Source organism: Stegodyphus dumicola, chromosome 2, assembly GCF_044657685.1.
Source record: "Stegodyphus dumicola isolate Sdum_Otavi_A_Nest chromosome 2, ASM4465768v1".
In the NCBI taxonomy this organism is placed as follows: Eukaryota; Metazoa; Arthropoda; class Arachnida; order Araneae; family Eresidae; genus Stegodyphus; species Stegodyphus dumicola.
Genome location: NC_140769.1, coordinates 50365913 through 50390686, shown reverse-complemented (window position 1 = coordinate 50390686; position 24774 = coordinate 50365913). Strand labels below are relative to the sequence as shown.

The window sequence follows — 24774 nt, the reverse complement described above, 5'->3', positions numbered from 1 at the left end:
ACATCAGCATAATATATGTTGAAAATGCATGACATTAACTGGAAAACCTGTATTTTTAAGTTTTTATATTATTGTAGCGATTCAAAGCATTTAAAAACATTATTTATTTAAAATTCAGACCGTTTTAAATACTCTGATATTAAAATTGATTTATGGCTTAATGATAATATATATTTACAAGTGGTTTTAGATTTTATTCACAATTTTGAGTTACTTGATTACAGTATGAAGTCACTATTTATTGAAAATAATTAATTCTTAAAGTATACAAAATCAGAATTCTATGGCATTAAACATCGTATCGGGATATCGACAAATAATTTACCGCTAGAAATAAAGAAATACTAATCAACTTTATAGGCATAATTGTTAAAGAGGCTTACTAAAGTTATGTTTTTATTGCAATTTAACATGAGCAAAGTACTGCAAGTCTTTGAAGTTCACTTCACCTTATTTTTGCACCGATAATCTCTTATCTAATTTAGATAACACAACAGAAAGGTTTCAATATATCGAAAGGTCCGGGAAAAGCATAATAGGGTGGGGAAGAAGTAGTGATTTCAATAAAAGAGGAACACCTGTTGCCTATTTCAATCAAGGAGTAGTAATTCAGTTTCAAATCGGAGGTCTTAGAAATTACAATGGCTACAAAACTTTTGTTTTCATTTGTTCTAGGTGCATGGATTCTCATTGCAGGTATTGCTTCTCTGGCAGATGCTGGATTAGAAACAAGTAAGTACTTTTTTTAAGTTATTTCTCACCAATGTAATCGTTCTTTTTCTTCAAAGCAAAAGATGCAATTTTTTTAACTATGCAAAATGTTAATAAAATAAATTAAATTATACACTATCGAAAGAGATATAACTTTGTTTCTTACATGTGTTTTGAATATACAATAAAGACATATATTTCCTTAAAAAAATTACTGAATGGGTTTTTATTTAACAAAAATTGTATTATTATCTTAACATAAAATATTTTTTTCATTTAGTAGTATTAACCTAAAATAACCAAACAATACGAAGAAAACTGAACAACATTAAATATCTTAAAGAAAATAATTTTAAAGGTATTTCTATATTATATGAAATTTAATTTCTATATGCTAATTCTGAAAATTTGTATGTTGTCATGTCTAATTTTTTAAAAATCAACTACAAAAACGTGTTCATAAAAAGCTGCTTCTCATAAAAAGAGGCAAAAATGCATTTAGCAGCTTAACATAAGTAAAAAATGAGCATAAGGAATATACATTTTACGTTTAAAGGAAAATTTATGTTTTGAACTCTAAATCGTTTCTCTCTTAAATTTTCTAGCCTCGCCAGATCTAAATTTCTTTCATTAAAACTTTTTGATATGTAATCCTATATAATTTTCTTCTCGGTTTTCTTGTATTGAGAATACTTAATCTTCCATTTCCTAATTTTCACTCGTAGTCAGTTGTAAATTTTTTTCTTTCTAAAGCTTCATACATTATCAATTCTCAATCATTTTTCTTCAAGTTTTTGTGATTAGGTTTTTCTAAAACTTTACTCTTGTTCTCTTAACTATAAATCTTTTGCTTTCTATTTTTATAGTGTTAGTTATAAACGTTTACCATTTTAATTTACTTGTGTTGTAAATTTTAAATCTTTTCTTTCCTACTTTACGTGTGTAATAAATTTATTTTTTACCTACAAATTTGATTAAATTAACATTATCTTTTAAATTTTGGGAAACTCTCTATTTTTCTCTTATCCTTTGAATTATTCTCTGAATTTTAGGAAACTCTAAAATAAATAAAAACCAAGTGATATGAAAATTAATTATGACACTTACACCAAAATAAATTCATAAAGTTTCAGTCTGCGATTATTCTTACAAATTAATAATATTCAAATAAATTAATATTTTTTTAAAAAGCTTAGTAGTATTTATCTAGAAAACGCAGCTTTGCTAAAATAGACGTTTAGTTTTGTGATTTATATAATGAACGAGTTATTTATTACATCTGCTTACTATGGTATATTTAAATGTGGGAGAAAGATCTTATTTGTACCGTGATCAGTCTCAAAGAGGTTTTTCATTATATCATCAAATAAATATATTGCCTACTATGGTTAATTAGTGAATAATAGTTTTCTGTTTTCACCTAGAATCATATTTATTACATCTGCTTACTTTGGTATATTTAAATGTGGGAGAATGATCTTATTTATACCATAATCAGTCTCAAAGCGGATTTTCATTAGATCGTCAAATATACTGTCTACTGTGGTTTATTAGTGAATACATAGTTTTCTGTTTTCACCTAGAATCATTTTCCAAATTGTTTTTCGATATTTTACACTGCGATAATGAGATAGATATATCCTATGTTAAATACAAGCAAGTATTATGTAATTAGTCCTAATTAAAGTTTTCCAAACTTTATAATTTTTTAGATCTTAAACACTAAAACAATTATTAAACCTGGGAACGCTTTTCCTCGAAATAATGGTTTTATAGATTCGTAGTTTTGGTATGGTGCGAAAAACATAACTTTTCATAGTTCATGGGGTTTAATACAACGAACTATTTACGAAATTATTGGAGTGAAATTTCGTAAATGGTTGACCTTCATTGTGTTAAATCATGCGAAATAGCAAAGGTTATGGTTTTCACACAAAGTCAAAACCACCAATTTAGAAAATCATTTATTTCAAGAAAAATTGTTCCATGTTTTAAAAGGTTTTTTCAGTGTAAGTTTATAAGGTATGTTCTACTTTATTTCTGAGCCTTCGTGATGTAACGGTAGCACACTCGGCTCGTATTCGGCAGGCTCAGATTCGACTCCCGTTGAGGGCATTGCTCATTTTTCAGGTCTTCTGCTCCAAAAAATCCTAATGACTGTACAGTTGCAGTGTAAGAATATAAAGTTAATTTATACTGATAGATAATGAGATCAGAATTCTCAGTTATAATTTGAAAGTCGACATTTTGTTTCAATATCAATACTAGACATTTTGTACTAACGTAAGTATACAAGTACACGAAGTCAAATACATATATATGAAGCAGATATACATTCATGATATTAATAATGGCCTTTTAGGTAACCTTCGTCATTTAATATCCGAAGAAAAACATTCGTATAATTATAAACAAAATCCTGAAATCTTTGATCCAGCTATTCTACATTCACATAACTGAACATATTTCCTACATTCTTCTTTAAATGTGTAGATTTGTGATATTTCTGTGCTAAACTTCTATGTAGATAATAATTTAGTAAAATGGTCCAAAATGTAAGGTGATCCTTTTTGAAGTCAGGCATTATACTACAACAATATATCAGCTGATGTTGTTTCGGCTTTGAGATTTTCATGCTGCGTGTTTGGCATGCTATATATATATATATATACATAGGGCCCGAAAATATATTATTCGTACTTTCATTTTGCTACCCTTAGTCGCTTTGATATTAAAATCCATGCCATTAAAAGTTTATTTCAAGTATTTTTTGAGTATTGTACAAAAATTATTAAAATATAGCCTTCAAAAGTTAGGAAGGAAGTATTAAAAACTTATTACTAAAGTGAAAAAAATTAAACATAGTTAACAATAAGGGTAATCATGAAGATAGAAAATAGAATTTATATAATTAGAAGTAATAAATAACGTTTTTTTGATAAATTAAGTGCTTAAATTTAAAGCAATGAAATTTCGATAATGTCCATGTAAATAGGTTTCAGGATTTATTTAGAGTAAAAATATTTTTCAAAAGTTTACAAATTTAATATTTTATTCATGTTTCATTCATAGTTCCTTCTAGAGGAAAACTATTTGCAGTGCAACTTTAAGATGTGACGAAAATCGTAATTCTACTTTTAACATGGAGAAATCGATCGTGAATTAATTTTATTAAATTTCCTTTGAGGGAAAGAATTAAATTCTAAATCCTTTTCTAAATAATTGCTATGCTATTCGATAATACTGTTGCCTATGTTTATGAAATGCTATTTAAAAATCCATTTTTTAAAGAACTTGTTATACTGATTTTTCAAATTAAGAAAAAGTTTGTCTAATATTTTATTAATTGTAAATATGTTATTATTTTTCTTTCACATTTTAGTTGAAAAATTATTGATCCATTTTAGAACTCTAATGGAACAAAAATAATTGGTGGTGACGAATTATCGTCCACCACCTTTTAGTTCGGTAGCCACTGTAAGAGAATTAGTTCTTTTTTTTTTTTTTTCTTTTTTTTTGAAGGAGACATGAAAAATATGCAATGCCCTCTCCGGTACCCGACACTGGACCTCTTGAATGCATTCCGAGTGTGCTACCGTTACACAACAACGTCATGCTGGAAGGAGGGAGAAAATATTTTATAAACCCTATAGCTTTGCAGTCTCAATCACGTACTAAAATTAGTTATGAAAGTCGTGAAAATCATATATGAAATCATGAATTCAGCCATCTAAAAGGTTTGCTGTTGAAGTGTGGTTTTTCACCTCGGAGAAACTAAAATTCTTCTGGTGCAGAAGATCGTCTATGCCTCTACAATAAACGACATCGATTTATTTAAAGTAATATCTACAGTTTGGTTTTCTGTTCTTCTACGAAATTTCTACATCTTCCAAATTATATTATACAATTCTGGAGCATCCTATTTCATATTTCAAATTCAGAATAATTTACAGGCTTATATACAAGTATGATTTTCTTTCACGTCAGTATGTTTGGATATCAGTTAAGCAAGACAACGGGCTAAATTACGTAAAATGTATAATACTTAAAAAAGTGTGCAACTGAATTTTTTAAAAGGAGCAAAACTCGGGCTAATAGATTATTGGTTTGTTAATCATACCATGAATTTTAAATTTTACCCAGGTATTTAAAAAATTCGTTAAACTTTTTTTCCCCAATGGCGTGCAAAATCCATCTACAGACGTTGGCCACTACTAAGACCAGAAGCTGTGGTCACTTTGTAATGGAAGAACCTTATAGGTGGGTCACTGTTGCCTCTTATGAGGGGACGGACAAATACACTCATGCCTTTTTCGGAATTCGAGACCGGGGTCTTTGGTATTGCAGTCGGCTTCCCTAACCACTCTACCGTTTGGGCGGCAAATTCGTTAAACTAATGAACCATATATTGTAAGAAATTCCCATTTTTATCATATCATCTTATTTTTATCAACTACTAAAATTTCGAGCTTCACCAGCCTTAAAATTTTAAACTGTTAATCTTACTAATTCTCTTTTTCGTCATTCACCTCACTGCGTAATATTAAAGCTTAATTCTTACGTGTCAGTTTTGCGGCATGGCTGTGTTGTTCAAGAGAAATCACATAACACTTTCGAAAATTTATTTAATTTTATATAATTTGTATTACTGACTGTTTTTAACTGTATAAATAATTGTCAATTCTTTTTTATCCAAGTAAATCTTTATATTAAACAGACACATTAAAAACTGATTTACAATTTTGCAGAATTTTTCATGCTCAGCAGGTTTTTTTACTCAACTGGCGTTAATTCCTACCAGATAGATGTTGGTTAACTGGCACATATTGCAACGAAAAACTACTAAATTTTATTCTAATAATAAAACTTGTTATTTAGCCCTTAAGATTCTATTCCAGATTTTAATTCTCAGTATATTTGTGTGACTCCTTCTCAGTATAGTTGCTGTTTATTATTAAGGTAGCCAAGTTAAGAGAGAAAAAGAATCTGAATCTTGTTCCTTCCTTCCCTGCCCCCCCTGGAAAATGAAAATTAATATTTTTAAAAGTTTCTATCGCTATTCCTATAAATCTGGTAAAACAACATAATTGTTTTCAGTTAGAGAACTAAATTTCTTTGAAATGCGTTAAATTCAACATAAGCTTTATCTAATTTGAATTGCAATCCAATTTATCCTAAAGCAGTTGGTTCATTTTTAAAAATCTTTTCTTCTTATCTTCTTTAATCAGCTGAAGATGTCGCTTTCTTCACTATTATATTTTATAGCATCTATTTATATGATATAAGTTTGGTAAAACGGCATGGAATACATGACGTTTAATCCCAATTCTGTTCCGTTGAATCGCTTCAAATTCTTACCACATATCATTCGATTCTTTTATTTCTGTTTTGTTCAATAGAAATATATGCTATAATCGCTTGAAATTTTATTATTATTTCAATTATTTAAATGTCTTATTAACCGTAAAACCGCCCAACAGGTATAGTGTTTAGCGACTATACCTGCAGAAATGACTACTATGACTGCCGTGCCAAAAGATTAGGATTCGAATCCCGGAGAAGGCGTGGGTGTTTGTAAATGTACAGTGTCGGTGCTGCATGGCAGTACTCTGAATATGCGGCGAGCCGCAAGTTTTCTCGTGTGGTTTCGTGGAAGGGGAAAGGGGTAGGAGACCCTCAGACCCATCCCCCCGGGGAGCTCTCCATAAAAATTGGAGGCAGAACTGAGCTATAACGCACTGTCACCTGAATGATGCTCAAGGCTGTTACCAATGGCAGGCGTAATCTAGCGCTCCTTGCTACAAAGAATTTCGTTGGCTTGGGCTGACTATGTCAGACAAGTGAACTTAAGCAACAACAACATTGACTGTAAAACGTCGCGGAGTAATTTCGTGTCATGAACAGGAAGTCACTGGAAACCTACTTCCAGATTTCTGCAAAGTGAATATTATCTTGACTTTTTGATGTGTTCTAATTTTAAGTACGAAAATACTTTGTGCTTAAATTTTAAAAGCTAACTATAGATTATATTTTATTTATGCTTTAAAAGGCTTCACATACTTTTTAATTTTCAAAGTAGATTCACCTTTTGAAAGAAATCATTATCAGTCACCTAAGAAGGCTATTTTCTGACATACGTTGACAGATTTTATTTTTATTTATACAAATGCGAGGCATCTGGCCACTAAGCTATTAGTCTTGATCTTGCTTCCCAATACTTAACTTATTAATAACTTATATAATTAAGAAATAATAGTGCAATGCATTCGTAAGTATGCTCCTTATCCATAGGCAGTCCAAAATTACAAAGAGTACAGACTGAAGAATCCTTAAGTCGAATTTTAAAGAGATGGGCATTCAAACAATCGTGCCCAGTCAAAGGACTAAATAAAGTCACGGATACAGGACGAGAAAAATCTGGAATAACTGGCTTTGAAAACGTTTACAGATGTTCATAAAATCTAATGCAGCAACGTTATGCACATTGCTCCTCCGAAACCTCAAATGGGTTGTTATTCTAAATCTCCTAATATTAGTATAAATCTGCATAAAATGCTAGGGTATTTGATTTGTTAAGCACAAGAAATGAGTTTATGTTCAAGTTCTGTTTTAATAAAAAAAAATGTGTAAACCTTTTCAAGTCTTTGTAGTTAGTACAGATACTGTGATAATTCACTCTACGTCTGTTTAGAGTTTGGATCTAGTTTATGTTCCCAAAGCAAGTCAAACTCTATGGAAAGATCATCCATGTCCTCTACGGATACCGAACCGAAAACCTGCCACTGCAGTTATGGGTAAAGTGCTTAGAAAATAAATTAACAGCAAAATAATCTATCAAAATTAAGCAAATTACTCGTACTAGCTAAATTACAATATAAAATGAAGTGATTGACGTGTTCTGACTTGCATGACACGAGCATGACAATAATTTAAAATTGCCGAGTTCAGAGCAACTCGTACTGTTTCACTTTAGAATTTTGAAGTTTATCGGTTCAAAATTCAACTGATAAGTATGCTTTCCATAGAATACTTATCAGAAATAACATTCAGAGAGCGTGTTAGTTTTGCAGTCAGCCTGTAATCGATAGAAAAGCAGAATAACTGCAAATCTTATCTCGAGCTTTTATTTTTTATTTCTATTTTCGTAGAATGTTGTAATTTTTTTCAAGAATAAAGTGTTTTTCGATGGGTGCGACTGAAAATTATTAGTAACAAAAATTTAAGCTTCAGAAGGGTTTCTGCTGTGCTGTGTTTAATATGTTTTATCGTAGCAATGTAACATTTTCTCGGTAATAAAGTTAACCTTTTTTCAAGATAACAGTATCGTGTATTTTCCATAAAATTCAGTGGACAATTTTGGATTTTCGTAGAATGTTGTAGTAATGTTTTTTCAATAATAAAGTTTTCCGATGGGCCAGACTGAAAAATATCAGTAACAAAAATTTAATTTGCAGCTTGGCTTCCTCTGTGTTTAAGGTTTAACATGTTTTATCTTAACAATTGTTCCCGGTAATAAAGTTAACCATTTTGCGAGATAACAGTATTACGTAATTTTGATAAAGTTCAATGGACAATTTTATATTTTTCGCACAGCGAATCGATTGAAAATGATGTAAAAAATGCAATTTAAAGTGAAGGACCTACATTGGAAAAGACCAAATACACAGGCCTCCATAGGGTCATCAGATTCTGAAAAAAAAAAAAAAAAAAAAGGAATCAGTCTCAAAACATTTCAATGAATCGTATCTATTATTTTTTAACTATACTTGTCTATTTACGCATTTATTATTTTTTTTCTCGTTTGCAGTGTTCCTGATAAGCACCGAGTATAATTTAAGAGAGAGAAGGATGCTAGGATGCCATAGCAAGAAATTCACAAATTTGTCTCTCTTTTGGTTAAGCACTAAAACTGCTTGTAAAAGATAGTGAGGCACCAAAAATTATTGAAGTTTCAATTTATATCAGTCTCTCAACCTGAGTGTACATGCATATGCTTTGAATATTGCTGATCTAATAAAATACAAATTTAAAATTCATGGCCTGGTTTCCAGTAACTTCTTATCGCTGTAATAACATAAAAATATTGTTACGCTTAAAGCATCATAAGCTGTGCACTTAGGTTTTATTAGTTACTGTGAAATTTACTTTAAGTTGTAATAAAACGATAAATTTGGCAAAGTTAAGTCATTTTGAATTTAGATTATATAAGGTAAATTTATTCTACTGTTGATTTCACTAAAAACTGTTTCGAATCCTACGTCTTGAATTCAAATTATTTCGTGAAATTGGGATGTTTGGGATTATTATTTGTCTCAACATAGCGGGATTACTTAAAATTCAGTTTGTAAGTTTATGTTTTGAATAAAATTTCCATTTTTTATGCTTCAGATTATACAACAATAATTTATCTGCTGCAGTATAATATTATTATATAAAAGTATTTATTTTGATTAAGATATATGGCTTATCAAATAGAAAATAATTCTTGGTTTATTATGACATTTTTCAGATTTTGTAGAAGATGTCTGCTCTTACAAAAGCTATTACATGCTGAACCTGTATCATAAACCAAGTGGTATAATTATGGCGGTACCTTTCATGCGAGAAAAAGTGGGAACAAATTTCAGATGCAGAATTACATTGTTTCCAAAGAAAAGTTCATCTGTCGTTTTAAGTATTTACAAGTACAATTTAGGTCCAGGCGATAATTTAACAGTAAGTATTTATACTTTATTTGAATCTGTTTTACGCTAATAAAATAATTTTGTCTCATATCTCAAATAATTGGAATTGATCTCAAATAATTAGCAAGAAAAGGTTCAAGGAACAAACTTTGAAAGCTAGCAATACACAATAGTAAAAAGCAGCCATTTTTAGCTTAACCGGGTGACATGACTCTTCGTGGTGAGGCAAAAAAATAAAAAATGTTTTACAGTAAATTTTAGTGCTGAAATCGGATTCATTGCAGATTATAAGAGTATTAAGGAAGAGAAGGGTATTGTCAGATTCAACTTCAAAAGTGAATTGGATGGTTGGATAAATTGAATTTATAATAGATAAAACTTGTAATAAATCTTTTTTATAGCCACCAAGAAGCTCGAAAGTGTCGTCTATGTAACGAGCCCTCAGACAAAAAGATATTTTCTCAAATAATTTGACCTCAGAGAACTGCATGGAAATGTCAGCAAGTACAGAACTGAAAGGGTTACCCATAGCTACCACCAGTTTGGCCATTAATTATTTTGGAAAACAAATTGGGTCTGACACAAGAAGACTTTAGTAAGAGAAATCAGCTTTTCAATTTCATTGTGTGTAAAATGGAATTCTTGAAGCCTAGCTTCAGGACATTTTAGTGTTCCTTCGACTAGAACATTTGTAAACAGTGATTTAACATTCAAAGAAATAACAAAAGAGCGCAGCGGAGAAACATCTTTAAGTTTATTGACGACGTCAAAAGAATTTTGTTAGTGTGAATATTGTTAGAAAGTAAAGGAGAAATATGGAAACTAAATATTTGGCCAAAGGATATGATGCAGTTCCTAAGTGTAAAACTATATGTCGAAAAGGAATTCCAATTTTGTGCACTTTGGAGGAGCATAAAACCTAGTACAGTTAGCAAGAGATAACTGATTTTTTGAATTGAGTTGGGAGTATATGAGAAGATTTAACAGCTGTGTTAACTTTCGCGAGATTAGAAGTTGAAGGATCTTAATGATCCAGCAGCATGAGCCTTCATTAATTAGTTTCGTGACTCAACGGATCAATGTGAAAGTGCGACAAGCATAACAACGATCTGCTCTCCCTTATCAGCTTTGGAAATTATAATGTTAATATTAGAATGAATTTTAAGTAAGGCCTCTCTTTCCTTTTGGTTAATATTCGAAACAAACAATTTATTATTAATGTATGCATTATGAATAATTAAGTGGTGGACTGCATTATCCTTCTATTCTTCTGAAATTTTAAAGAATTTAAAAGCCTTTTCAATAGAGAAGATGGTTTTAGGAACTCATGGCTTGGATGACCTTGAAAAGTTGAGAAGTTACATTTTCATGCTTTCATTTGAAACTCCGAAAGATTAACATTAGAGATAATAACAATAGAAAAATGAACAAAATGAGTGAGACTAGCTGACTGAGGTGTGAGTTTTTGGAATTTAGAAACAAGGATTTTTTTTTTTTTTATGACGTTGACAAGCGATATCGGTTCTAAAGCAAAATTTCTGATCAAATGAAGGAAACGAATTCGGTTCAACTGCTATTCTTCTGCGATAAAAAGAAGATGAATTTAGGGTAGAGAAATTCTTGAAAATAAATCACACATTTATATGGATTCAAAAGCGAATCTTCGAATAACCAACCCAATGTGCTAAATATTTGAATAAATAACAAAGTTAAGGGCGTTAAGCTGGTGAATAAATGCGAGAACCGCACAGGCAGTATTGTAGTTAGGGAAGACTTTTGCTAGACCGAAAGGCTCGGGTTCGAATCCCGGAGAAGGCATGGATGTTTGTAAATATATAGGTTCTGTGCGGCATGAGGGCACTATACGCGGCGAGCGGAAAGTCTCTTTCGAGAGGTTGAAGGCAGGGTAAGAGGATTGGGAGACCCTCGGACCTGTCCTTCAAAATTGGGGGGGGGGGGCGGAACTGAAAGAAGTTGTACTGTCACCTGTATGGTGCTGAAGGCTCTTGACGACGACTGGCGCAATCTTGCTGTCTCTGCCACGATAGATTTCGTGGGCTTGTTTTGGTGTCACTGTCTGATATCAGAAAAGTGAGGTACGTCACAGCAACAACAATAATATAAGTGTGAGAAAGAATAAGGGTATCATAAGTGAAGATGCCGTATTTTAACAACAAATACCACATTTTGATTAAAATATTATTTCACCAGAAAGTACATTTATTTAAAAGTTTCCTATTTTTGAGAGGTAAGGGCACTGGAATAGTTGAAAGAAAAGTTAATGTAAATGCATACTTTAGAAACTGGTAACAGAAGATGTAGCTAAATTCCCTGTAATTATATATATATATATATATATATATAAAAATTGTAGAAAGCTCGCCTAAAAGTTACCAAGAGCTGCTGCTCCAAAAAATTTAAGACGTTTTCAAAAATTAATACACATGAAAAGCAAATCATTAGACATGTAAAACATAAATACAATAAAATTAAAATTGGTTTTTCAAAAATTGTTATTACTGCTTTGCTTGATAAATTATATATATATATATATATATATATATATATATATAAAACGTAAATGAAATTTTGAAAGTAATTTTACTGTATATGATGAAAGAAAATAGTTTTTAAGTGGGGGTGTCGTAGATGCTCGAAAATGGAATTGTGCATAAAAATGTACTTATCAAGTCATTGCTTTCTCAGATTTTTCTGTATATTAACAGAATTATTTGCTAGGAAGAAGCGAAGCAGCACGCGCCATTATAGTAGCCCAAATAAATTACCCGAAAGATTCCAAATACGCACAATACAGTTTTCTTCTATTTTATTCCTACTGGTAAGTTAGTCTTGGCATACAAATTTTATTATTATTGGCCGAGGCAGTGTGTGAGTACATGCCTAGTGAATGTTATATAAGAATCATATGACAACGGCTAATTTTGAAATTTTACAATTTAAATAAATTTATTATAAACATCTTATTATTTTTAGGATAGAAAGAGCAAATAACTTAATCAAATAGGAGGCTTTAGAATCTATTAATTTAAAATTTATCTCACCTTTTTCTTATCTTATGTACACTCTTAATTTGTATACTTAATAGTTAAATATTTTTATTTATAGAGACATAGTTCGTTGATAAGGGGTATTCATCACATGAAATAAATGGAGAAAAGTGAAATTCACATTCTCATATTATGTATTTTAGAATATAAAGTAAATCTCCATTTGTTCAAAATATGTCTCATAGGAATGGAATTACATTGCACAAAAACAAAAATTTCCATTCCAATATATTCTTTTGTAATCTATTAAATTTAGCAGATTGCAATGATTTCAAATTTAGGCACATAGCCACTGACGTATTTTTAACCAGAAGTGGGAATCCTCTATTTAAATGCGGAGTCTCATGTCCGACTGCATCCGCTCTATGATTTCGTTTTTGAGGGATTTAAAACTTTTATTTTGTCAATAGTTTCAAGCTTTTATTTTGTTAATGGTTTCAAACATTTATTACAAGTGCATTTTGAGTACAGAAATCCTCACCTCACCGTTGCAGTGGCCAAGGATGCATGCAATTTTTTATTTCACTATTTTGTTCTATCTTCATGTTTGCATAAAATTATAAATTCTATACCACCATTTAAATTCTTATGCATTTAATTTGTTGATAAGTAACAGAGACCTCGAACTCCACCATCAAGCAATGTTTCTTATTCCATTTATTTGAATAAATTTTAGGCATAATGAAAAATGCAGAGGTTTGAACAGATTTGAACTTACTGTCCAGTAACTTTATCTAAACTTTTATTTTCTGCACGGTGCATAAGAAATAAAATTAAATGACTTCATTCTGAAACGAAATACTCCATCATTTTCGTGGTATTAGAACTTTTCTGGGATATCTTTCGTAAAATGTAATATCATAAAAGAGAAACAGTTACTATTTATTCAGATAACAAACATTATTTAGATGTTCATATTTTGAAAATAGCCTATCAAATAATAACGAATAGTGTATAAACTCTTCAACAACACTAAAATTGTCGCCCAGACGGTATAGTGGTTAGAGGAGCCTACTTCGGTACCGAAGGTCCCGGGTTTGAATCCCGGAGAAAACAAGCATGTTTGTAAATGTATAGTGTCGGTGCTGCATGGCAGCACTCTAAAAATGCGGAGAGCCGAAAGTCCTTTTGTGTGGATTGGTGGGAGAGGGGCGGGAGACCCACGGATCTCCCCCCGCCCCGGTGTGCTCTTCCTCCAAATTGGGGTGGAAAATAGAAGTCCAACCTCTCTTTGGAGTAGACTCTGGCAACCATTGTAACATGTAATATGGATAACAAGACTAAAATTTAAGTAAAAACGTTATCGCATCATAAAATATGCAGTTTATATAAGGTAATTATGTGAAACATAGTTTCACCCGACCAGAATCAAGAAGGCAACAAATTCAATAGAAGGTCGAGAAGTGAGAAAGCTAGAGAAGAGACGATACACTAGGCTGAGCCACCGGAATTTGTGTTGATGTCAGAAACAACAGGCGGGAGTACAGGAAAATATCTGACAGCATTTACTAATATCTGCATGTATTTCCTATGCTTATTTGCCTCGAATCAAAAATTAGTGTTTATCATCTCCTACAGCTGATGACAGGAGATGAAATATAGGAATGTGTTTATTACATAGTCTCACATCTTTTCTAACATTCATTTCTTTTATAGGTAACAAAAGCTTAATAATAGTACTCACTAAATATGGGCTCTTTTAAAAATTCATCACAGAATTTTTTTTTCTTTTGGTATGTGTTTGCATGTATGAAAAGTGAAAATCTCGTTTTCGTTAGAGATTTCCTTTCCTTAACGAAGACATGTATTATTTGCATGACTTTCTTAAAAGCAAAGAAACCTGAAGCTAACTTTTTAAAAAGGCATGTGCTTGTATCATCACTTTTAACAAGAATACATTTTTACTATCCTTGAACTAGATTTGATTAGTTAAACTGTGCTATGTGTACGCCGAGCTATTTTCAAAACATTTATATTATCTCAGATGACATACCGGAGTTTTACGTTCACTATATTATGCCGTATTCTCTTTTCCATTAATTCCTTTATAGTTCAAAATTTCTTTTCTGCTTAGTGACTGACTTCAGAATATTGTACAAATAAATATCTAATTATTCTTTTTAAAATTAATGACGATACTTAATTCCGGTAATTAATGGTGATACTTAATTTCTTTTGCACAGTCTGCCTAATTATAGAATTTGAATTCTGGAATGGGAATACAATTGTCTTAAGCATTTATTTCATTAAATACGTACAAACAAAATTGATTTATGCTTGAATAAAATACTTTTATTAAATCACTATGTTGAGTGAGTAAAATAACCGGAAATGCACATAAAAATCTTCTCTGAATCACAATTATTAATAATAATATTTGCGTAATAATTTGAATTCAGTTTAGTTCATTCGAATTTTTATGATTTTCATTTAATAATAATTTCGTGTAATTAAGTTCAATGTAAAATTAGCATTAAAGAGTAATATTTCAGAAACAGTTGCATTTTATAATGATATTTTTAAAAATGAATTTATTTGTAAATTGTAAAATGAATTTTTTCTTTCTTGTTTTAGATAGAGGATTCTGATCATCATAAAATAGCTCTCTTGGGAAAAGCAGACTTCAGAAATGAGAAAAAATCCATTACTTCTGAAGGACAAATAATTATTGATTTTCAAACGTCAGAACATAATTCTGAATTTCAATTCACTTACACCCAGGTGAATGGTGAGTTGAAAATGTGAATGCTTATTAAAAATAACTTTACATTATTTAAAAATAGCAGAAAGATTCATTTTTAATAGATTTGGGTGGAAACAGATAAATTCAGTTATTAGGAATATTACTAGCTTTAATCTTTATCTGTTTAAAGTTATTAGCTATGTTGCTTTCTTGAGCAAGATTAAGGCAAAATGAAGTATAGAAGTGGAATAAAGTTATACAATAAAAACATATTTTAAAATTTGTCTTAATTGCGAAGACTAAAATTTTGTTTTGCTACTCTACAACAGACGTTTCGGAGAACTTTGCCTTGAAAAAAACCTTATAAAATCATTTTTAGTTTTCAGCGTAAAAATTAATATACTTGAGGTTCAAGGCATTTTAGTATAATTAAGAAATTTCAGATATTATAACAACTATGTATGGCCCTTCTCAAACATTTATAGGTAAAGGTAAAGGTAAAAGTATAGGGTACACCAGCGATGTACAATAGGTCAACTGCTAATGCCTTTCCATACTAACTCTTAAAAAAAAAAGGGAGAATTGAAAGTTTTATAGGAATTTACATAGACTGAAGCTTTCCAAAAGGTCTAGAGTTTGCCTATTATGGTACATCGTGCAATCCCACAGTACGCCCTGCATCCAGTATTTAATTAAAATAAATGATGTAGGACATAAGTAGATTACAAAATAGTCGGAATAGAATTTGAGATTCACAAGATAAATTGAACATCTGATTTGGTGCAACAAAAATAGGAGATAAACATAATTAATAAACAGATAAACATAATGAGATAATTATAATTAATACTGGCAACACAATGTTAAAATGAATTGTAATAATAATGCTAAAGAGGTGGGTGTTCATGGGTTATTTCAGATATATTGGTTTATATCAGTTTATAAAGTTAACGAGGGGAGCCATTTTGTCCATAATCACAGCATATAAAAGTTTACTAAGCAGTATGTAGACTTACACTTGACAGAGATCTAGGCCGTAGGAAGAGAGTCGTTGTATAATTTTCTGAAACTTTGGATAATGATGTTTATCTTTAATTAAAAACCTTTGGAATGCCAGGAGATCAGTTCTTGGAGATTTTATGTGAATATCCTCAGTTAAGGGGCATGAGAAAGTGTCTCAAAGATTTATAGAATTTTTGTAAAGTTTTTATCTGTGGACATTCGCCCATTGTCCAAATTTGTTTTAGATCAGTGCTTCCCAAACTTTTCCGAGTAGCGGCCCACTTTTCCAATTAAAATTTTCATGGCTCCCTACTTTGAGTAAAAGTATGGCTAATCGTAAGTAAGAGATAATTTAAGTAGACACGGCCACCTTCATTTCCTTTTCCACATTGAGTTTTGCAGTATACTTGCTTTTCATTACAGCAAAGGCCAAACACCCAGCGTTGCACACATACAACTTCGAAAATAGAATTACAATCCGCTGAGCATTAGAAGGGGATTTTTATCTTTTATTGAAATCCAAAATTCTGTGAATTCCATGCTGCCAAATTTTGATTTCAATTGTTGTCGCAAGAAACTCGATAAGATATTTTTTCTCCCACAGAATTAAATTCAGAGGGAGCAATAATGTTAAATGGATCATAAATCCATGCAAAACTATCGGAATTTTGATTTTGAGAGCGTTTATCAAACCAGATAATTACGTAGCTGTCATAAGTAACCTTCTAACATAGTTTTTATAGCTTGAGAAAGATCAGGATAATTTGATTTCAAAAATTTCTGGAGCATTAAAAAACAATCTTTGTTTGCACATTAAAATTAAATTTTTCCCTCCATACTTTGAGGTTTTTTTCTATAAAAGCTGATATATTTTCCCTTGATTTGAAAAGGTACACGTATTTTCCCTGTAAAGAGAGACTGAGGGAATTTAGCTTTAAAAAATGTCGCAAAAATATGCCAGTTTCCTTAAAAAATCGGCATCAGTAGAATCTTCTGTATTTTCGTATCCTTTCTCTTTAAGGAAAACAAAAATTTCTTGCTGCAATTCAACGGTACGCGATAAAACATTACCATGAGAGAGCCAACTTGCACCGCTATAGTACAGGGATGGCCAACTCGCTTCACGCGTGCCACAGTGTGGTATAATCGGACTTTTTCTGAAATAAAATACCAGTTTTTTTTCTATATTTCAATTCTACGACTCAAATTGCGCCAAACTACAAAGTTTTGCAAAAATCGTACTAGTAGGTTTTAAAAAAATAGTTCTCAAAATTTTAGCTCCTCACTGTTAATTGAATTTGGCATATATTTATTAATCTCTCTTTTTTATTAAATTTATCTGATTCTTCCTTTCACATTTCGAAATTCAGGTTCATTCCGAATAAAATTCATCCATTTTTTATGATTTATTTTTAAAATTTGTATTTTAAAATAATTTTTATAAATTTTTCAAAAAAAATTGAATTATAATCTATAAAAGATTTATTATCATCGTAAAGTAGACGTATTTCTAAGCATACCTACAAAAAATTACAGTTTTTTATTCAAAATTTCCGAAGATATTCGTGAATTAGTATATTAGCGCGTTTTGAAATTTGGCATATTTGTTGAAAGCGATAAAACATCATATGTGGCTTAGGCACTTTACTAAAATTATTTGAAAGTAGGAACGATGTGACTTTTCTCCCGCTCATGCACAATGTAAAAAGGAGGTGCCTTTTTCCCGCTCCAAGGGAATGAAAAATTAATTGCCATAAATTAAGAAGTTCGCGTTATAAGTTATCGCGTTGCCATAAGTTAAGAAGTTATACGGTAAATAATAATAAACTATTATTCTTTACAAAAGTTCAAAAAGTACATCGTTCTTTTTCCTTTCAGATTATCCATGCATGGATAATGAATTTCAGTGTGATAATAAAAAGTGCATTCTGAAGGAATACGCTTGTGATGGTCATAACCACTGTGGTGATAACAGCGATCAAAAGAAATGCGGTAAATTTTCAAATTTTATTAAAGTTTTTTTTGCTTATTTCATGGATAAAGAATGGTGCTGAAAATCTGTGAAATCCGATTCTGATAAATATAGTTAATCGAGCATCGAACTAAAAATTGCTCAGAAGTATCTTTTGGCTATACACTTTTTAAAAGTAATTTTTAATTACTATATATAAACATTATTAGTTATCCCATTAAGCTCAAATGTATTTTCATTCCCATAAGAATCATAAATATTTTCAGTTACAGAATGTTCAGAAATATTTTCATATAATATTTGATATTCGTTTTGGTAACAGAAAGCTTAAGAAGACTTTTAACTGCAGTAAACTGAGAAATTGGTTTTAAGGCAGAATGTTCAAAAACGACTTTTGGGATCGAATTTTTTTTAATAGCAGAATTTTGAAATTTAAAATGTGTTTTATGTGTTTTATTATAAAATGGTTAAACGTGACATTTTATTTGACGTAATACTAATTACAGTTAATTTATTTTCAAGAAAATAGAGACAAGAGTTTTTAACGGACAAGATTTTTTTTAGATACGGCATTTTTGTTTTTAAAATGTCCGTTTTTCAACTTCTTTAAAAGTAATGCACATCTGAGAAATCAATGGAATTTTAGAAATACCAGCTTGAGTCACATTTTATTATATCCTTTCTATAGCATATAACATATAACTACAGATTATTGTGAAAAATATTGATCAATAGAGATCTTATTAAGAGAATCTTGCAAAATCCATGTACTAGTACACATTGCCAGGCATTAGTATGGGCACGTAGCCAACTATTAATATCATTTACATTAATTAAAAGTGAAAAATATTTGTACTTAAGTGAATTTATTTAGAATTTACAAATAAATAATCTAAAGTAATGCAACTTCATGAGAATATTATTAACGTGTTTATGGACTTATGGTGAAAACTTCTAAATTACTTGTGGGAAAATTCTTTGAGCACATCAAGTATAACACAATTACGAATAAAGACACTAATAAATCACAAAAGGGAAATCGCTGGATGACATTTAAGGGAAAAAAACACACTTTGAATTATTATAATTTGCTTATTAATCGAACTCTCAACTCAAATTCAAAATGATATCGCAAATTTTAAGTTTTGGTGACTGTTTGTAGCATGGGAGTCAAACATTTTGTGTTTTATTTTTTATAATGAGTTCGAACGTTTTCGAAATCTAAGTATAGGAACCTGACGAGCATGTAGGAAGTTAAATTTTTTAACTTTAATAAAACTGATTTCTTTAAATTGAAACATGCGAAAACATGAAACTGAACGTCCTTTAAAACACTTTTGTTACTGGAGGTAAAAGTATACGACCAGCGATTGTGAGCATAAGGGCCGAACAAAGGACTCATGTGGACACGGTGCATATTGAAGAAATTCTATAATTATGGCGAAGCATATCAAGATTACCTTCGAACTTCCATAACTCGTATATGTAGGTTATAATCTTTTTTGCTCTTTTCAGATTTTGGTGGTGTCTGGTTTGAATTTTTTTTCTGTAAAAGGTTATTTCAGAATCAAAAGAATATTTAATTTTAAAGCAATATTATTCTATTTTTTTTCTGTTTCTTTTTTCAGTTCCCAAAGGAAAGCACGAGATTCATGTACCTGACAAAACGCTTGTAGAGAGAAAATCCTCAGTACTCGTGTGGCTGATTGCTATCGGTGTTTGTTCTGTTTTATTACTTATAGTCATAATTGTTTTCATTGTCGTATTGGTACGTAATCGGCGGAAAAATGCTGCAGCTTCCGCCGCAGCATCTCCAAACAACGCTAGTGTAAATACCAACCTCCAGCCTGTTTCATCGAATGTGCCAGTTCAGCCGCAACAGCTATCAGCAAACAACCTGCAAAGAGCCGCTATTACACCTCAAGAATCAAGTTCTAAACAAAGACCGTCAGTCTTCAGTCAAATTCGCAGATCCTTGAAGAGACAAAAAAACGAAAATCCCGATGCGTTTGCCCAAGCAGATGACAGAAGGGAGACGTACCAGGTACCCTCGATGTACCCAAATTTAGATCAAATACCATCTGCTCCTGAACTCAGTGGTGTTGTTAACCCAGATTTCAAAATTGAGGAATGATTTAAATCTATCTACTGTTTTAGAAACTCTAAACGTAACTACAGTTTTAGAAATTGGAAATGTAACTGCTATTGAGAATTCGGAATGTAAGAAAACTGTGTTTTATAATTAAATATGAAATTATATAAATTGTAGCAGTTTGATAATTTTTCTACTCTTGCTTTAGAAAACAAAATGTCTTGCTTCTATAATATGTGGCATTTTCTGTCATACTTTAATCAAAGCAACAGAGATTATATGTTTACAATTACATTTACATTTAGGAACATAGAAGATCATTTAATAGGCTTAAATGAATTCATTGATTTATTTGTAATAAATATTATTTGCAGGAAAATATAAAATAAACATCAGAATCTCGATCATTCAAGTTCTGGAGAACCGATTCCACTTCGGATAACTAAAAATTAGGATAAAATAAACGGTCGCAATGATTTTGCATTAAAAATTCCAGATACGAAATTTTTGTTATTTTATACAAATTATTTTTAAGCAACTTTTCATGTATTAGCGAAATGAATGTCATTTGAAAAAGTAAAAAAAAAAAAAAAAAAAAAAAAAAAATCAAAACTCATACTTTCACCTAATACTTCCTTTATCGTGATGCAGCTAATATAAATAATAGATAGTTTTATGACGAAATGTGCAACATTGATGTAATATTTTAATATAAATGGTTTATCTTTCATTGGCATTAAATATAAATTATGAAAAGGTAGCTAAAACAGACTGTAGTTTTACATTTTATTGTTTAGAATTTTCTTAAAAGATGCCTTTATTTTTTGCATTACGACTTCTTTGCCTCAATGTTCTTAAAAGTCATTCCAGGATAAAACTGGCGGCAGATGTGGTTTTTGCTGCTACTTTGTGTGCGAAATGAAAATAGTATTTGCCTCCCGAACTCATTCAAAGAGCCAATTAACTTTGAGCGAATGAACGGTCGTTCGCCAAAAATTAGCTTTAGCTCATTAGAGTTCACAAATCGAAAGAAATTGTTGGAAGCGTGCTTGAAAAGGTCGATTCTCATTTTAGACGGAAAGCCATTCATTTCTGTTAACATTCATTCTTAATATGTTAAAAGTGACTTTTATTGATAAAGAACTTTATTTATAATTCTACACAGAAAGGAGGTTTTAGAGAATCTCAAATTTATAGTTGAAAGACATCAATCGAACGGGTTAATATTTCGATTGAATCGATTTTCCTGATTTCAGTGCTCGTTCGAGATTTCAGGTTTTCGCTCGATCGTCTCACATCGCACTTGATTTAACCCCCTATTCCCGATCTCATTCATCAAATTTATTGTTAAAGAACACTGAATCATAAAAAGAACAAATTCAGTTCAGTGAGCCAATGGTTTACACCTGATCATAGAAAAGAGCGATTATTCCAACCTCTAGTACAAAGTACTGTTTCCATGTTATTTAGACCATCTGTAGAACAAATTAAGATTTTCTGCATACTCACTATAATATCAAATGGATTAAATTGTGGATTAAAATATATGGGTTAATAGAAAGTGCATTGCAGTTGATTCCTTTCGGATTCTCCAGGCGCGGGTAAACGATTCTTCTTTTCTGAAGCATGTAAATAAAATCTGTTGCAAAAAACGTAAAACTTGACATACAATTTGTGCTTGAAGAGTTATGCAAATGAATATAATTTTTTCCAGTTATACAAAGGGCTCATTTAATGTGTAAGAGAAGGGAGCATCATGCAGTATTTAGAAAAATCGGGGAATTTTAAGTAGATTTTTTAGCTTTAATACTTCAATTCATGCCCAAATATGCCTTATCATGTACTCAACTTTACCATAGACCATTGCCCGATTTCAAATGTAGCTGTGTATAACGAGACTCAAAATACTAAAGACGTGCGGACACGTAGCGAGGAGGAGGGGGCAAGGGGCGCCGCTCGCAGAGGGGCGCTAAATGGTCTTCAAACAAGATTTTCATCATATCACTGTGCTTTTTTCGGAGGGGGAAGCCAAAAAAGTATTTTGCCCTGGGCGCCAGTTATGCTCGCTACTCCACTGGCGGACAATTTAGATGATCGCATTAAGGAAAGAGTTATGACTACAGAATTAATGGCATTATCACCCATTTGAAGGCATCTGCTATACTTTGTGAGTCTTGTAGTATCAAGCTATACTACTCGTACTTGGAGATAAATGGTAGAATCTGTCGTTAGGTCTCGACGTTGTAAGAAGCTACCAGTGGTGTCCCAACATGAGAAAGCCATTTGGAATGGTACCGAGATCGATCATCCTGAGCAGTGTCTGAAGGAAGGCATGCTGTTTTTAGAAACGAACTTGCTTCTGCCTCAGTGTTAATGATCCCTGCATACATGGGTGGGGAAGGAGTGGTCAGAGTTTTAACTCCTTATTTGTTGTTTGGCGGCACACTGCCACTATACTTGACGTAACCATGTAGTGAGCGGACTTTTAGCTCATTTAATCTTTTAGATTTGTGTTGAATGGTAGTTTGACAGTTCATAAGTACGTCGACAACATTCCACAGTTAATCGCACTGCTTATTTGTTAAGCCATTCAGGTGCCATTTACCAATACATTACTGCCCAACCACATACTGAAACGATTTTCTCAACTATATCTACATTGGTTTAATGATCTGCGATGTCTACGACGCTCAGTTATGAAATTTGGGGCAGAATTTTCTCCAAAAAGACAAAAACAGCTTAATTGACTCTATGCCGTATCTAACATGGACTGCTATAGCTGTAAGATTACCGTAATTAAAACGTAAACTTTTTGTTGCTAGGATTTCCTAACTCCTTAAATGAAATGTTTTTATTCAGAATTCTAATCGTTTGCATATCGACTCAAACGATATACACATGACAAATTTAGCGGCTGTAGCACTTTGTTTCATGGTGCAAACGCGTTTTTGCAAAGGAAAAAACACTGTTTATTACTTGCAGTAATGATGCAAATGAGTATAGAAATTATGAATTAAGTATATTTAAAGTCAAATGAATAATTCATATTACAACATTACATCACTTAGATTTGCTATCTTAAAAATGGAATAAAAATGCAAATCATTAACGTTATTTATATTGTTTTTAAGATCATTGAGCTAGTTTAGAAGCAGCCGCCTAGAGGGTATAGTGATTAGGGTAGCCCACTGCGATACCAGAAGGCCCGGTTCCGAATCCAGGAGAAGGCATGGTTGGGTTATAACTATGCATCCTTTCACTGGAGACAAAGTTGGCCCACCTATGAGGTGCCTCCATAATAAAGTGACCAACACTTCTAGCCTTAGTAGTGGCCAAGCCGAAGTCGGCTGAGGGCCCGTATTGGTAAAAAAAAAATATGTTTAGAAACATATAAGTTATAATATTTGAAAAGTAAGTTTTGTGCCTCATTAAATGTCAAAACCCGTGAGAATTGACACTTTTCAATGCGGCATTAATGATAAATGTAACGTAGCCCTTTTTCTCCAAAATAAATGGAAAAATTAAGCTATAGACTTTCCTGACCACGTAGCTCCTCGCGTAATTTTTCGCAAATTTTACAACAAGTTTTGAATCTTTTTTTTTAAGTACTCACGTAATTTTCAACTTCTTCAATGTTTAAGAAAAGCGGGCTCTCCTAAATTTTAAAAGGAATTCGTTCTCCTTATGGTTGATTCGAACTTAATAATTGATTTAGTCGTGGATTTTAGATGAATTGGCTCTAATTGATGAAGCAATAATAGTGATGAGCTTCAAGAAAAAGAGGATACCTAATGCTTCTGATGGTTCTGAAGATAATTGCACGCATCAATTGGCGACGATAGCAATGACCTGGAAACTATATTGGACTACACTGACATCAGTTCCAACAGCATTAAAGGATTTGAGACCTAGGAGTTGCAGTGGACAACGATAAGATCAGACGGCAGTAAGGGTATAGGGAAGTAGAAGTGAACATACTTTATTAGATAATGTAATGCTAACTTTGTAGAGTCATTAGGTTAATTGGAAGCAGAAAAGATGAAAAATATGCAACCGCCTTCGCCGGGAATTGAAACACGGACCTCTGGAATACCGGCGCAGCGTGCTACCGTTACGCCACGAAGGCACACTAGGGAAGTGGGAGAAATACCTTATAACTTTACTATGCTATCTTACTGGAATGTAGGTTTCATTTAAATGAATAATATTATGATAGTTAGAAGTAGTTTATCATGAGTACTATTCATTTGTTATGATCTTAAGGCACGGAATTAAATTATTCGCACGATTTTCCCCTCTTGAATTTTGAACGACAAAACTAGTAAAAAAAAATGGAAAACGAATACGCGAGTAAATAAGGTATATGAATTCAGTTGGTTTTCTACCCACATTAGGTGGATGCGAATATCAGCATTTTAATCAATTAAAAATCTCAGAAAATTTATAGAAAATTTTGAAAGATCTTTGAAAAGGATTTTGAAATTTCTGATATGCTTCAATCTGATTTATATCAGTCGCACAAATAATTGTTCAGATTAAACTTATTTGAAGATGTAGAATGT

General features: G+C 31.6%; 2 protein-coding genes across 3 annotated transcripts in view; one reads left to right on the top strand and one right to left on the bottom strand.

The window, feature by feature from the left end:
- Window positions 1-24774, bottom strand: part of LOC146998437 (uncharacterized) — a 163290-nt gene that overhangs the window by 135523 nt on the left and 2993 nt on the right. The window lies entirely within an intron of this gene.
- On the top strand, window positions 521-20383 carry LOC118181983 (uncharacterized). Of its 2 annotated transcripts, XM_035351231.2 has the most exons (5): window positions 523-732; window positions 9221-9426; window positions 15038-15191; window positions 18027-18140; window positions 19749-20383. In XM_035351231.2, the coding sequence occupies exons 1-5, from the start codon at window positions 642-644 to the stop codon at window positions 20252-20254; spliced, it is 1071 nt and encodes a 356-aa protein (XP_035207122.1). In that variant the 5' UTR covers window positions 523-641; the 3' UTR covers window positions 20255-20383. The 2 variants fall into 2 exon arrangements, with proteins under 2 accessions (XP_035207123.1, XP_035207122.1); XM_035351232.2 differs by lacking the exon at window positions 18027-18140 and having other exon boundaries at window positions 521-732.

What these genes read in the sequence shown, in the direction of transcription:
- LOC118181983 (XM_035351231.2), top strand. Translation starts at nt 642, where the DNA reads ATGGCTACAAAACTTTTGTTTTCATTTGTTCTAGGTGCATGGATTCTC. An exon ending in AGATGCTGGATTAGAAACAA is followed by an intron (nt 733 to 9,220) that starts GTAAGTACTTTT and finishes GACATTTTTCAG; the next exon opens with ATTTTGTAGAAGATGTCTGC. An exon ending in GTCCAGGCGATAATTTAACA is followed by an intron (nt 9,427 to 15,037) that starts GTAAGTATTTAT and finishes TTCTTGTTTTAG; the next exon opens with ATAGAGGATTCTGATCATCA.